At 37.8% G+C, this 14,634-nt stretch overlaps 1 protein-coding gene and 1 non-coding gene across 3 annotated transcripts; one reads left to right on the top strand and one right to left on the bottom strand.

Moving 5' to 3' along the window:
- Positions 1-200: 200 nt before the first annotated feature.
- On the bottom strand, positions 201-14,634 carry LOC131792063 (RNA-binding protein 25-like). Of its 2 annotated transcripts, none has more exons than XM_066170388.1 (22): positions 14,381-14,634; positions 12,985-13,046; positions 12,663-12,752; positions 12,006-12,101; positions 11,792-11,849; positions 11,518-11,609; positions 11,083-11,154; positions 10,906-10,989; positions 10,524-10,602; positions 9,532-9,566; positions 8,864-8,947; positions 7,425-7,811; positions 7,030-7,119; positions 6,677-6,750; positions 6,030-6,171; positions 5,330-5,416; positions 4,827-5,012; positions 3,568-3,807; positions 2,892-2,990; positions 2,475-2,522; positions 1,597-1,676; positions 201-1,414 (listed from the first exon to the last, which is right to left on the bottom strand). In XM_066170388.1, the coding sequence occupies exons 1-22, from the start codon at positions 14,550-14,552 to the stop codon at positions 1,399-1,401; spliced, it is 2,373 nt and encodes a 790-aa protein (XP_066026485.1). In that variant the 5' UTR covers positions 14,553-14,634; the 3' UTR covers positions 201-1,398. The 2 variants fall into 2 exon arrangements, with proteins under 2 accessions (XP_066026485.1, XP_066026486.1); XM_066170389.1 differs by having other exon boundaries at positions 4,827-5,000.
- Trnac-gca (transfer RNA cysteine (anticodon GCA)) lies at positions 4,303-4,374 on the top strand. The gene has a single exon. It is a non-coding gene; the product is annotated as a tRNA-Cys (tRNA).

Below are 14,634 nucleotides of genomic sequence, written 5' to 3'. Positions count from 1 at the left end.
TCAAAAAGAATAAACAAAATATATCCGTGGGGATTTTGAGAGGAGCTCGGAATGGGGAAGGAGGAGGGGGGGGGGAGGGGGGGAGGGAGATACGCAGTAAGATGACACGTAGTAAAATTCTTTATGCATGCACACTCTTAAAGGGAAATAGTAGTAATGTACGTTCTTTGTAATTGGTTCATGAAAAAATACACAATGAGTCAGTTAAGAGCGTTTTTATTTTACCCATTCATTTCTCCGATGGAGAGGTAGAATTCAAGATTAAATAATTGTGAATTTTACTTTTAAGGAGACAATCAACCCAATCCTTGGGGTTAGATTTTTTTCTGTGTCCGCATTTGCAACTTTTTTTTGCTATTGCATGATACATTGAAGAGCATCTCAATTTCTGGTCATACTTGGTTTGTACTTAAAGTAATTACTTTAAATTTATCCAAAAAAGGCAACGTATTGATGCTGGGTAAGACAATACGACATAAATTTAAGAATATCTTGGGAAAGTATTCGCTCCAAAATTGAAGGTAAAAAAATTAATAAATAGTTCAGCTCCAGTTCCGAACTTAGATATTCTGGTAAAAATGAGAATTTGCAAGCAAATCAATGTGCTTTTCTCTTAATAAAGATTCTTTCTACAACCCTGGTTTTTCATTTTACAAGATAAAAAGAGATGCTGCACACGTGCTTCTACGGTAACCAAACACGGGCTCACGATTAATTTAACATCGAAGAACAAACTGACGGATAAGATACAAAAAACTATACACTGAAATACTTTAGGCAGCTCGTTTATTTAAACAACTGAGAAAACACACTTGCATTTGACATTCAAATCAGACGAAAGTGAGATGGTTTAGAATTTCTAGTCTTGCAATAATCTTTCTGTTTACACTCGACTTTCATTTGATTACTTCTTCATTTACACGTAGCCTCCTATGGAATATTACCAGTAATCTTTTCCTACTTTAGGCTGAATGTATTCCATCTTTCTCATTTGTCGTTTGCTTGATAATGTCTCTATTTACTTATGGTTAGGCAGCCTATGCAACCTTGTTTCCAGACTCCTCACAACGATTGTGAGGCTAAGAGCTTGGAACAAGGTTGGACGGGCACTTAGTATCTCCCAATTTTATTGTATGCTTGCAGAAGTACACAAACTCGAGCCGAGGAAACAGTAAGATAACTAACGTAGGTAACCCTTCATCTCAATGCTAATTCTCCTATTAATCTACCGATTTTTCTGTTGGCTATCCACGAATACTTCGTTTTACCGTGTAGATTAAGTCCATCTGAAAGTCAGGAGAATCTAGCAATGATCACTTCAGAGAGTGATAGGGTTAAGAGTTTTCAAATGTGTTTGCCTTGTGGAAATGAGCTGTCTGGGAAATTCAAGCCTAATCTTTAGAGAGCCTGGAGTCTACCCAAAAGGAGAAAAAAAAAAGAGAGAAGGTAAAAGGAGTGGACTCCACAATCATGGACGTATTGCAACATATTTACATCACTCAACAGTTCTTTTTTCATTAATTTAAGAATACAAAGGTGAAAAGTAGAAGTAAGATTTGATAACAAATACTATAACAACAGGATCATTTGACCAACCCCAGCTTCTTAGCCTCTGTTTCGTAGATGAGAAGGCGCCACATCTTGACCACAAAAACCTCTGCTTCTTCATCCAGGACCTGTGAAATAGAAAAAACAACAAACTTACATTCGGCCAGATACTGCTAGGCAGAGAAATGTCAGTCTGCCTACGGCCTTCCCCGAAGACAGACACAGAACAAAATAATATCATAACACAGTCGGTCATTTAAAGCTGATTAGAAATCTAATAACACGTTAAGGGTTCAAGGAACAATGTCAACTGCTAAAGGATGTTACATTGCTTCTTTGCGTTCTAACATTACTCCAAGGACCTGGCTAGTAATTCTCTTCATTGTAACAGCTATTTATTTCCTTGCCGATGAGAAATGAGAATTCGCTGTTATACCAGGGTAAAGCCAAATAGCATTCAAGAAAAAAAAAGTATTTTCTCCACGTAAAGTATGAATGCACAATGCACTCTAAGTTAGCGGAGTCTACAAGACAGCAAATACAAGATGAAGATAAATCGTTTAATTTTGAAGAGCATTTTGACAAAAACAAAAATTCACTAAGTACATTTCACTACCAAATAAAGCGCTTGTAAAAGAATTGACAACTTTTCGAGACTTTTTATAATTGTCTTAATGTTTCTTTATTATGCATAATTTTTACAGGTCTGTAATTTCAGTAAAAAAAAATCGGGATAACAGCCGTCTCTCTGTGACAGACAACGATCTTTCCCTGACCTTGTAGTTGTCACCTCCCCTCAATCAGTTAAAACTTATATCGGAAAACCCTAATGAAAGTTGACATTTGTTGAAATGTAACTAAATTCTTCTAAATCACGATTTTTTTATCTGAACATAACCAGAAGCAAACATAACAACTCTACTTACCATAGAGACGTCCTCAAGGATGTGTTTTGGCGAACTTCTAGCTATGACCTGAAAAAACAAAACAAACCAAGTCAATAAAGATCAAAGAACAAAAAAAACTATTAATTTCAGGACCAAATACGTTTTTTGCCTCTGTTTTGCAGCGCTCCATGAACCCTTTTACTCTCATGAGTTACCATGACAGCATTTCTCCTTACAATATCAATACAGTATTACGCAGGCAGGTGATTAGAATTAAGAATAATTATATCACTAGGGGATTATTAGTTGAACCCATATAAAACTCTCCAACTTAACATCATAAGAATTGTATGGATACAGTCAGAAAAATTACTTAGGAGAATTTGGGAGTGGAAAGGTGAACATTATATTCAAAGATAAATTAACTGTGTAAAAGAGCGCATCTGAATGTCTTACCTTGCTACAAATGAAATCTGTTAAGGTCAGCTCCTCTTCGCCAATGTACTCGATAATTTTCTTATTAACCCAAGGACGTATCCTGCGATCTACAAGACCCTAAAATAAACCACTTTTAAGTTTAGAAATCGAATCAAGCACGTGATTACAGCCTCGCCCCAGATCTCACTTAATAACCTATGTATAACTATCTACTGGCGCAAGACCTGGGGTTCAGCCCTACTGTTAGTTAGTGATATAAACTGTACTTACATACCGTGATGCTCCGAGCGTCCAATGAAATCACGGGTATGAGACTTGCCGAGCACACAGAGCCACCTTAAACTAAAATGCTTTGTTTCTGAACGCATACATTCCAGCTCATTTCAAAAACGCTTTGGAGTTTGTTTCCTTTTATTTTCTCGATAAATGTCATTCCTTGGGACTTCTTATCCTCGTCAAGAAAGTATTTCTAAGCAGGTGTTTTGAAGCTTACACTTCTTGACGATCCAATAATTTCAAAACATAAGGGCACCAGGGAGACATTTCTTCGAGAAAATACGTCTTACATCAAACTAAAGGCAGTGTTACTCTTACATAATCCTTCAGTGAGACGTCCCTGCCGGGCGAAGAGATAAACGCTATCCGTTCCAACTGAAATGAAATACAATCTTCACATTTAGCACAACACACTAACCTGGTCGATCATAGTCCAGTCCAAGCTATAAGCAAACAGTTCATCTTTAGCAGTAGGAATACGTTCTATAAGCGACTTAATAATCCGTTTCTTATCTTCAGCCTCGTTACTGTCATCCTTAGCCATATCGTCCTCGTCCAGTTTGACCAGTTTCCGCTTAGGAGTCACTCCTGTTCCGTCGTCATCGTCACCTCCGCCAAAGACTGACTCCAGCTTTTTACGACTCGCTTGGTTCGAGGGCTGTTGACAAGATCAACCATTACTTAGAATAATTTCTCACTTCAGAGTAATTTTCAACAAAGAGTAATAATCCTGGAATGCATTGGTTTTGCTTTACTATGCTATGTGATTGGTCGAAAAGAAGCGCTTTTTACTCAAATAATCAGTTGCAAACCGAGAGCAATTGTGCTTCGGCCACTTTGCTCATTGGCACGATTAGTCGCTGAGCACTTGGTTTCGCGACAACCAATCACAAAGCGCCTTTTTAGAATGTGCTTGAAAGAAAAAGGTGCTAGGAACCAAAAAGTTAATTTATACTGATAGAAATAATAGAGATGGTAAGTTTTGAGCTCGGTGAAGAACTAAGAAAGATGTTTTTTCGTCTAGTCACGAGCGTGAGCTCAAAACTTACCATCTGTACTATTTCTATCAAAAACATTACGCTATCGACACTGCTGATCCTTGCAGTATACAGGACTTGTGTGGAACTTCGCAATAGACCTCGCTCACCGAAGAGTCTCTGTGGCTCAGTGGTAGAGCATCGGAGCGCAAATCCGAAGGTCTGAGGTTCGATTCCTCATGGGGACTCAGAATTTTTCTTTATCCCACGCTTGTGACAAGACGAAGAAAAAAACATCTTCCTTAATTTATACTGTTGTTCAGACCTTTGCAGTACTGCAGTTAACTACAAAGCTGTGCTTCAGCGATGCTTCTATATGCACATTTCAAGCCTACCGTAAGGTTGCCGGTAGAGCCATACTTCTTAAAAAAGGGTGGAGGAATTTACTCAACGAGTCGAAGGTGCCCCGTCACGTTTCGACCATCTTTTCCATCTAGTTATTTTCAGTTCGTTATTTGTAATCTTTGTTGATCTTCTCCATCATAGGCATTTCTAGGTCCTTTGTATACATTCTTGCTGAATACCCTAAAAATATCTCCAGACCGTTCCACTGGGGCAAATTATTCGCTTGGTCATAAACTAGTTAATCTAAACAAGAAGATGAGAATGAAACTGACTAGACATTCTTCAATATTCTTACCATGTTACTACTCAGCTTCATTTCAAATCCAAACGCCTTCTTAGGAGCTGGTTCAACTTCCGATTCTGGCTCTTGCCCATTCTCTCGCCCTCTTTTTATGCCGATAGTGACTGGTGACATCGAGTCGGTTGATCTGGGGCTTGGTGACCAATTCGATATAGGAGCAGGTTCGACCTGAGGTACAAACTAGACAATCACAAGGCTGGTGAAAATCTATTTTAAAAGTTAGAACAACGAACGGGTCGACTTAAAAAGGAGGGGTGGGAGGGGCGGGAGAGGGGGGATTGAAGTTGTCGGGTTTTTCACACAAACTAAGATGTTCATTTTCTTTGCCATACTGGCTGCTTTCTCACTCCCTCCATGCGAAGTTCTGCTGTTACATCAAACAAGACTTCTAGCCTAAAGACACGTTCTCTGCACCCTTCCTTCATACGATGGATCATTACTGTGCAAAACAAGAAAATGACAAACAAGATGAAGAGGATGAAAATGTTTCCTCTTACCGGCTGAGGTTGTGATATCACGGCTGGCTTGAAAGTCGGTTGTAAAGCCGGTTTGACTTCCTCCTCCTTCTCACTCTCCTTACCGTCCTGGAAAATAACATGATGAACTGCTAACTCAGTAAGGACAAGGACGCCGTTGACAGTCGGTAATAGAAAGTATTAGTTCCCTTTCTTCCTTATAATTGCAAGGATTTACACATTACTCATAACGCTTCTAATTTAGCAACTTAAACAAAAAGGGAACGCTCTTGAAGGTTATAATGCATTCAACAAATGAGAATCAACAATTTTTTCGAACGCTCTCTGAACCAACTGCACCAAACTTTACCGCATCTAAAAATCTTTATAAAAGACAACCGTGTTTACATGACTTCAACATTGAATACCCACACACAGACTCAAGAGGAAAAAATCCAGTTCTAAACGCCGAAACCTGTTAATACTGCTATTGGAGAATTATTTACTCCCAGATTTGATAAGTAATTCTTCTTTCCTGCTGCTTTGCATTTAGAATCCTTTTTTATATCACTTTTTTTGGTACTTTTGCCTTTACAATTTGCTCTATAGTGATATCACCCTGACTGATACAAATTTCCAATCTCATTACCTGTTTACCAAACAATGTATTGGAATTGTGAGGAGAAAGTACAAGTTTATCACTTGTATGAGTGAGTTTTAAGCCAAACGAAAGAGATCTCACCTGTTCATCCATATCTTCAGGCCGATTATCAACAATCTGTTTTCTAATCTCTTCTATTTCCTCCATTTCTCGCTGGCGATCTCGTTCGTCTGTTTCTACCTCCATTTCTCTTTCGCGTCGCCGTCTCTGTAGCGCACTTCCCCTTCAAGTAAAAATGTGACTGGTTAAAGATGAAAGTGCAATACACAGTGACCTAATAACAGGAGGTTACACAAGGCGAGTAACAGCGTTTTGGTTTGGTTGGAATTTGGGTGTTCGTTGTGCGTCTGTATCAAGTAAGTCTATAGTTCTTGCTCTGAAGGAACTTTAGACAGGGTTAGCCTACAGACAAGGCATGCTGACCAGCAGCTACTCCATTTATTATGCTGGGTGGCCGCTAAGACTTCAGAGGCAGAGAAAAAACTGTTCGTTTAACCCTTTACGATCAAAACGCGCTATGTCTTGATATCTCGAATTGCCCGCTGCAATATTACCTTCCACGTGAATGCAGCCAAAAATATTTATTAGGTTAGAGAGGACACCATTCTCTTGAACGAACGAACAACAAAGGAACGAGACTGAGTAGGGCTAAGAAGGATTGACGTGGATTGCAAAATGCACCAATCGTGACATACTGAAAATGTTCCTTCTCTGCACTGTTCACTTACTTGTAGTATTTTGGATCGTCCTTGTCGTCATCGTAATCTTCAAGAAATTCCTGTAAATGCTTCCTCTCACGTGCCTGGGAATGATATAAAACAGAATTAGCTGAAGTCATGTACACCTAGATAGCTTTTGTAAACGCTGTAAACTTTCAGTTCAAACTCAAGTCAGATCGAAACCGTTTTCGAAGAGTTCACAAGCATCACTTGAAGCGTGACATATGGTACAATGTAGTAAGTACAGTGCCGGATAAATCGCGGCTATTCAGCGGATAAGTAATGTTGACCACTGGACAGAGATTTATCCGATGGAAAGCGTTGTCTACTCTTCCAACAACTGGGTCCAGATATATTCTCACCTGTTCATCTTTCTTCTCGCCTTCTTTTTCCATTTCTCGTTCATATTCCCGAGCTCTTTTACGTTCTCTATTTTCCCATGTTTTCAACCGCTGAAATAGAACGGTAAGGAAATTGTAGTGGTTTGTAACTGCTCTCAGATTTGAAATATACAAAAACTTTCTTATTCTTAGTCTTCAACGGTCGAGATTTTAGCCAATCTGCTTCTACATCCAACTTCATCTGTACTTAACCCATAGTGCAAACAGTTTCTTCTGAAACACTCTTCCCAAAAACTAAGATGGTCTCCCCTACTATAATTATGTGAGCGTAATTTTTTTAATCATTCAATCCATTAAGATTGAAAAATTGCGCGATATTTAAATTCATGAATACTGAGGTGAAGAAGTTAACCAACCTTCTGGTAAGAGGCATCTTTCTCCCGTTGTCTTCTCTCTCGCTGTCGTCTATCCAGCTCTTCATCTTCGTCATATTCACGTTCCTTTTCTCGGTCACGTTCAGACTCCCGCTCTTTTTCACGCGCCTTCTCACGATCACGATCTCTATCACGATCACGGTCACGATCGTCGCGATCACGGTCTTTTTCTCGACGTTCCCTTTCCTCACGCTCACGCTTCCTTTCTCTTTCTCTTTCTCTCTCACGTTCTCGTTCTCTGTCCTTGTCTCGGTCCCGGTCCCTGTCTCGATCTCGGTCTTTCTCTCGATCCCTTTCTCGTTCTTTGTCTCTGTCCCTGTCTTTGTCTTTCCTCTCCGATTTCTCTTCTTCCTTTTTCTTGTCCTCTCTCTGAAAAACACGAATGAAAAAAAACACAAAGTTGAGCTGCGACGTTCCTTCATAACATTTAACGTGACGATGTCCTGTTCGTTTAAACACAACGACAGTCAGCAAAAACTATGTTGTCTTCGAGTACTTTCCGAAAAAAAATTGACCACAGGTAGTCGAAATTCAACTCTACACCTCGACACAACAACTCTCTCTCTATGTCAGTTTTCTTCTTCAACGATCTCAGCTACATCTGTTAAAGACAAAAGAGTAACAACTGTTTCCACATACAATGTACACCTGTGAGACATTCTAACGAGACCGGCTTCACATTGCAGCGACACACTCTTAACAAGAGTAAACAAACACAATACTTACCGTGCACTGAAGGTTTGAAATATGTTACCACTCCAGTTAACACTTGAAATATTCTCTTGAACACGATTACTTGATCCGACGACTAACTGATAGGAATTAATGCCACGACCTACACTGGCCTCCCTCTCTTTCCTTCGTATCAACTTCTATCAATTGCCCAACCCTCCGTATCCCTTCTCGCCCACTAAACTTACTAATAGTACCCCTTGGAGATCCATGGCCTTGACTTAATTTGCTGTATTCAATGGGATAATATCCTTACTTTGTTGGAAATTTCTGAACTCACTACGATCTGGCGTCCAGTCAGGTACTTTACAATAAACAACAGACAATTATAACGATTCGAAAGTGAACGATACACATGTATTTATGATCATCAAAAAAATTTTTCTAAAATTACTTACCAGTTCAAATCCTAGAAGCAGAAAATGCAGAAGAGGAAATCGACCAATCTCACCAACTCATCAATAAACTGTTTTTAGTGTCAACAATAATTCTCATTAAACGTTGGCTTATTTACTGCTTATCAATTTGGGTAGGGCTGATTTCTTATGCACTTTGTTTGTAAATTAGTGAGTGGAACACTTGCAACATAAACAACATGTGGGTTGACATCAACACCAATGTGTCCCTGTTTGTGCTACCAGTGAGAAGAAGCAGTAATTAAGATTAAGTCCAAAAAGAAGTGAACTTACTCTGTAAGTATCTCTGAAGCTTCTAATCTCTCGTGACACTAAGCTCTTCTTTTCATTGTCCATATCCAAACCTTCCAAATTTTGCTGAAAATAAGCAAAAAATGACATTAGCAAGACAGACAATTACAGTTCTGTGGTGGCATAGAGACACCTGTACAAACACTAGCCCATCCAAATTTTTCACTCCAACATGTACACTTCCTGTTTCAATAGCCTGTACCAAATTAAAAATACACTAAGATAAGGCACTTGTGAGACATTTACAGATTAATTGTTCATAAAAAAGGTTTATTCAGCTAATTTCTTAATATTTCAAGTATCTGTGGGTCTCTGGCTAGACACTCAAGGTGGTCAAAAAAATTTTGAGTCATGGGTCTGTGATACCAAGTAGCCTTACAATATCATGCCTCCAAGAAGAAAGATGAGGCACAAGCATTTGGGAAAGCTGACAGATTTTTCAGAGTAGACTGTGAAATGTCCCTGCTATGACTTCCCCGGTCCCTCTCTGTTTGGGAGTTAAAAGCAATTGTTACTGGGCAAATAAACTTAATGTACATGAAATAAAACCTGTAATTTAGTGGACACCAATGGAAAAGGAAACATTCTCTTATAGTTAAATGTCAAAAGACAAAATTGAGCCCTACAGTTTCAGAATAGTTGGCACACACCTCTGAACCACTGTGTGTAGCTCTGTAAGGTTCACCTGACAAAGAAAAGCAAAATACACATCATGAAGAAGCACTTTCTCTTTCAAATGGTCATACAAGCCTACTTCTCATGTTTTGAATAGTGGATGGACTTCGAAACAGGGAACATTAAAAAATATTTGTTGATGGAATATTTCTACTATATGTAGCAAGAAATTTTGCAGGTTTTCAACAAAAATCTTCCCACTTGAAAAGAAAAAAAATCATTAAAATTATTCCCCTGCACAAATTTCAGTCATCACAGGAAAAGAAAGTAACTCTTGAAAAACAGAAGAAAGTGTTAATCTGCACAATGAACACTCACAAAATGTTCATGTTACTTGATATAAAATGGTATCAAGACACTACAGAAGAGGATTTAACCCTTCACATCCTAACATCAGATAGCACATTCTCCACACTCTTCTCTATAAATTTCTTATGGTGCTGACAAGGAGAATTTGTTTGACAATCAAGAGCTTTAACTACTTGGTGATCATTTCCTCAGTTCTGGTGGCCATAATGTTTGATTCCAGGGTGATAACAAGAGGAGAAATGACATACTGGTCACGCTTAGGGGTCAATCAGTTGAACAATTACCTGGAATATCAACTGTGATTTGCTTCATCCTTTAACCCCTTAGAGTGACTAACATCTAATTTCTCCTTACAAAATAGCCCCTGAATCAATCATTGAAGTCATGAGGATAAAGGAGATGATCACCAACTAAAGAATCTCTCAATTGTTGAACAAGTTATTCTCGTCAGAACCCTAGGAAATGTCTAGGGAGTAGTAAAGAAAATATGCATACTGATAACAGAGAGTAAAGGGTTGAGGAAGGCTGGGTTAGAAGGTAAAGGGACTTTGTTATCATTATTTGTACAATGGCAACCAAACCACAATAAATAGCATCCTTTGGAAATACCACATACAGTAGAGCATATTTTTTCGAGAATTATTCCAGAACCACATACTTTCTAATTTCCTGTTTAAAATATCAGAATGCTCTAAAATGATTTGTTCAATGGCTTTCTTGACTCTTGTATCTTCTACCTGTAAAAAAAAGTTTTTTAAAAAATTATACATAGCAGAGTGAGCTATTCCATCAGTTGAAAACATTACTACCATGCTTAACTTAAGTAATATAATGCCTGTAAGATCTTATAAAATTACCAGCAACACTTCACACACTCTCAGTGGTACAGGTGTAGATACACAGTACATATACCTGTGATCAGCTCATATTCTGTATGCACAATTGTAAAAGTTTAGAGTCCTATGCATTTTGAGAAATATAATACAGTTGAAAAATTTAGCAAAAGCAGAGAATTTTCATGACAAAATGTCGTCACTTACCAGGGTTTCGCCATCAAGATCATCATTATCATCATCTTCATCATCATCAGCCTCTCCGTCCTCTTTTTTCTTTTCCTCGGCATTCTACACGAAAAAAATTTTTACTGCCTTCAAAGTCTCCACCAAAGTGTGCCCATCAAACATGCATAGGCTTGCATGACTGAGATTTCTGTCTACCTTTTTCATTTCTTTTTTCTTCTCAGCTTTGTATTCATCGAGATAAGTCTTCGTTTTTGCATCCACTTTCACCTTCACAACAGATAAAATCAATTTAGCATAGAACTGGACAGTATGGAATAAATCAACCACAATCTCTAGTTTTCTTTTTACCCTAAATTACAAGTAATATTACTTATAAAAAAGAAATTAGAGTACTGGCTACCCGGAAGAGCAATTGGGACTAGTGGAACCAAGCAGACAAATGAAACAAATATCACACAAAGCAAACTGCACTACAGATTGTTCTATTTCATTTTTGTTTGTGTTTGTTTGGGTGACTGCACTGCATCTTCACAAGAACAGCATATCTTAGGTGCGGAACATTAACTAAGACGGTATATAACAAATATTACACAAAATTTGAGGAACAACTGAAGCGAAGGATTTACTTACAACTAATGCCTTGTCTCCTAATACTTTGTTGTGAAGTAATCTAATTGATCGTAGACCTGATTCTGGATCTCCATAGTCACAGAATCCAAATGCTGAAATTAGAAACCTATTTATCAAATCATCACTTATATTGAGGACAAAATTTTTTACACTTTGTAGAAGGTACTGGCTGTTAAGTTTAATTCCTGCCATGAGAGAGCTTTTGATAAAGCACTCCTATTTACATTCCATCATCTACAAATGAATTATCCACAATCAATAAATGTCCACTCACCCTGTAACTTTCCCTTGGCTCCTTGTACCCGTTTCCAGTTCACTACTACACCACATTTCTGTTCTCACAGTGAAAATACAAAAAAAAAACAAAAAAACAAAAAAAAAACACAACAGAACCCTCAGGACAGGAGTTTTCCATTTGGGCCACTTAATAAAAGCAGCAAAAACATTTATAAACAAGATTATTTCAAAACCAAAGGAGTTTCACCTACCGTTAAAATTTGTCTAATAAGTGCATCAGAAGCTCTTTCAGTTATGTTACCTACAAACACTGTTGTTGTCGAGGTTGAATTTGCTTGGTTTTGATTCTGAAGTTACAGAATACATGCACAATATTAGTTTTCTTCAACTACAAGAACGGTTACTATTCCTTTAACTCTTTAACTTCCAGATTAAATTTGTAATTCTCCTTACTGTCAACCATACAATTCTTATGTTAGTTCAGAGAATTTAGTATTGGATCAACTAATTATCCCCAAATTGATATTTTTCTTTATTCTCATCACTTATCTGCTTGATATTACATCAATATTGTGAGGAAAAGTTCTGTCTTGGTCACTCATGGGAGTTAAAGGGTTAAATTTCCTCATAACACTATCTAACACAAAGCAGAAAAGTGTCTTTCAAGGATTAAAATTTTTCAAGAGGAAGTTTTGATGTGTTGTTATAAAAAATATTGATGTTTGAAGTCCTGTAAGTAAGGCCACAGCTAATCCAAAACACCAGCAGCAAAATAACTAATTTTAAAACTGGCATTACAAGAGTATAACTAAACAAAAGCAGGGCCTGAGAGCAAAGGGTGATAAATAGAACACAAAGTCATGTGCAGTGTGATAGAACAAAAATGAAGAAAACATGGCTCTACTCACCTGGTTATTATTATTCTGTTTATTTTCATGTTTGTATGGTGTTCGTCCTGACGGAGCTGTTGGAGTGGGAAGAAGTGGTAAACCTGGGGGCTAAAGATTGAAAACAAATAAATAAATAATAACTTAAGTATTACCACTCATCAAATTTTAAAATAAAATTAAAAAAATGTTATTCCCAAACTACATTGGCTTATGCATGTCCAGAGTTTTATCAAGGTTTTACTGTTGCTACATGTAATGTAACACTGTTGGTAACACTCAAAGATGCTAAACATGAGAGCAAGTGAACATGTGCATGTAAAAGATTTACATGGATACTTACGACTCCTAAAGGAGGTACTCCTGGTACAGCAATAGGAGGTTTGGTTGGTATTGTTGGTGGGACTGTTGATTCAACATAAAATTAACAGAAAAAATATGTTACATGTCTCTCTTTTAACTTCCATGGGTGACCAAAGAGAGATATTCTCCTTACAATATCAATACAACATCAAGCAAATAAGTAATGAGAAGGAACAAAAACATCAAGTAGGGGATTATTAGTCGATTCCATGCTAAATTCTCCAAGCTAACAAAGGACTAAAACTCAAAACATCAGCTTTTTAACTCTTTATGGTGGCCAATTTACATTATCAACTCAATAGATTATACTAAATTACCCTGTTACTCTCCTACCAACGCAGCACCTCAGTTTCTTTAGAAACTCACCACCGTTATTGATTTGACCTCATAAGAATTGTATGGCAGATAGTAAGGAAAATTAGTTATAAGATCTTGGGGATAAAATGGTTGCAATGTCAAACTTTCCTGAGATTCCAATAAAAGCTAGTTATTTGATATGCAAACCCACTTATGAGGTCTCTTTATGCTTTCCATAAAATTTTTTTTTCAAATGTTTGCATCAATTCTTCATAGAAACAACTGTCTACTCCTCAACAATCCAACATTAACAACAAAGAGTTAAACCTCTAGTTTAAGATGACTATTATGAGGGGTGCTTGGAGACTAATCTGTTTACTTCAAGGGAGTAAGGAACAAAGTGTAAAATTTGTTGAGGAAATGGGGAACTATGAAATGTCTAAGGAAACAAACCACTAAATTTTCTATCTCCCCCTCTACTGAACCTGAAGTAACATGGGTAAATCATTTGCACAAAAAGAAAAAAGAAATGTCTTAAGATTATTGTCATATACCATTTCAAAAAGGTTATAAAAGCAACAAAGAATTGAGGAATTAAAGTGATTAGTCAGAAAGGAACACCAGAAAGTTTTATCGCAATTTCACAAAAGAAACAAACAGTTACTTCTTCACCTCAATACTCCAGTCTTAACCTGATGAAAGTTAGGCTGTGAACTCTTCATGCTGAAAGTCACCTTGCAAATTATATGAGAAACACGTTCGTAAACCAGTCTTGCCTTTTTACATGCAAGCACAACGAGAAGAGACATGGCTGTTTCTTTAATCAAGGCCATTATCAATCGAACAAAATTTCTGTACAGTGGTTTGAATCAGTACATCTCTATAGCAAGAAAACAAGTCCATAAATGCAACAATCCCATGATTCGTCCCCAACAAGTTGTAAACTTAAGCACAGCTGAGTAGCTTTTTTAACCAAACCTTCTCCTGCATCTACGCCACCACAATCTTCGAGACTTAAACAGTTTCAAGAGGCTACTTACAAAGGCATTCTAAACGTCAAGTTTTTTGTTTTTGCTCACCTGTTGTACCCGGAGGAGGCATCGGTGGTGGCGGAAAGCCAGGAGGTCCGGGGAACGGTGGTGGGGGGGGAAGTCCGCCCGGTAAACTACCAGGAGGTGGTAACCCTGGCGGAAGATGTATTCCCGCTGGAGGAGCACCCAGTGGTTGCGGTGGAGGCGGATGATACGACATTGTACCAAAACGAAAAACAAATTTTGAAGAATTGCTCAAAGAAAAAGTAAAATTTTGACTGTCACCTCAACATGGCCGTCCT

Source organism: Pocillopora verrucosa, chromosome 7 (assembly GCF_036669915.1).
Source record: "Pocillopora verrucosa isolate sample1 chromosome 7, ASM3666991v2, whole genome shotgun sequence".
NCBI classification, from domain to species: Eukaryota; Metazoa; Cnidaria; class Anthozoa; order Scleractinia; family Pocilloporidae; genus Pocillopora; species Pocillopora verrucosa.
Note: the sequence above shows the minus strand (reverse complement) of the source record. Positions and strands in the feature narration are given on the sequence as shown.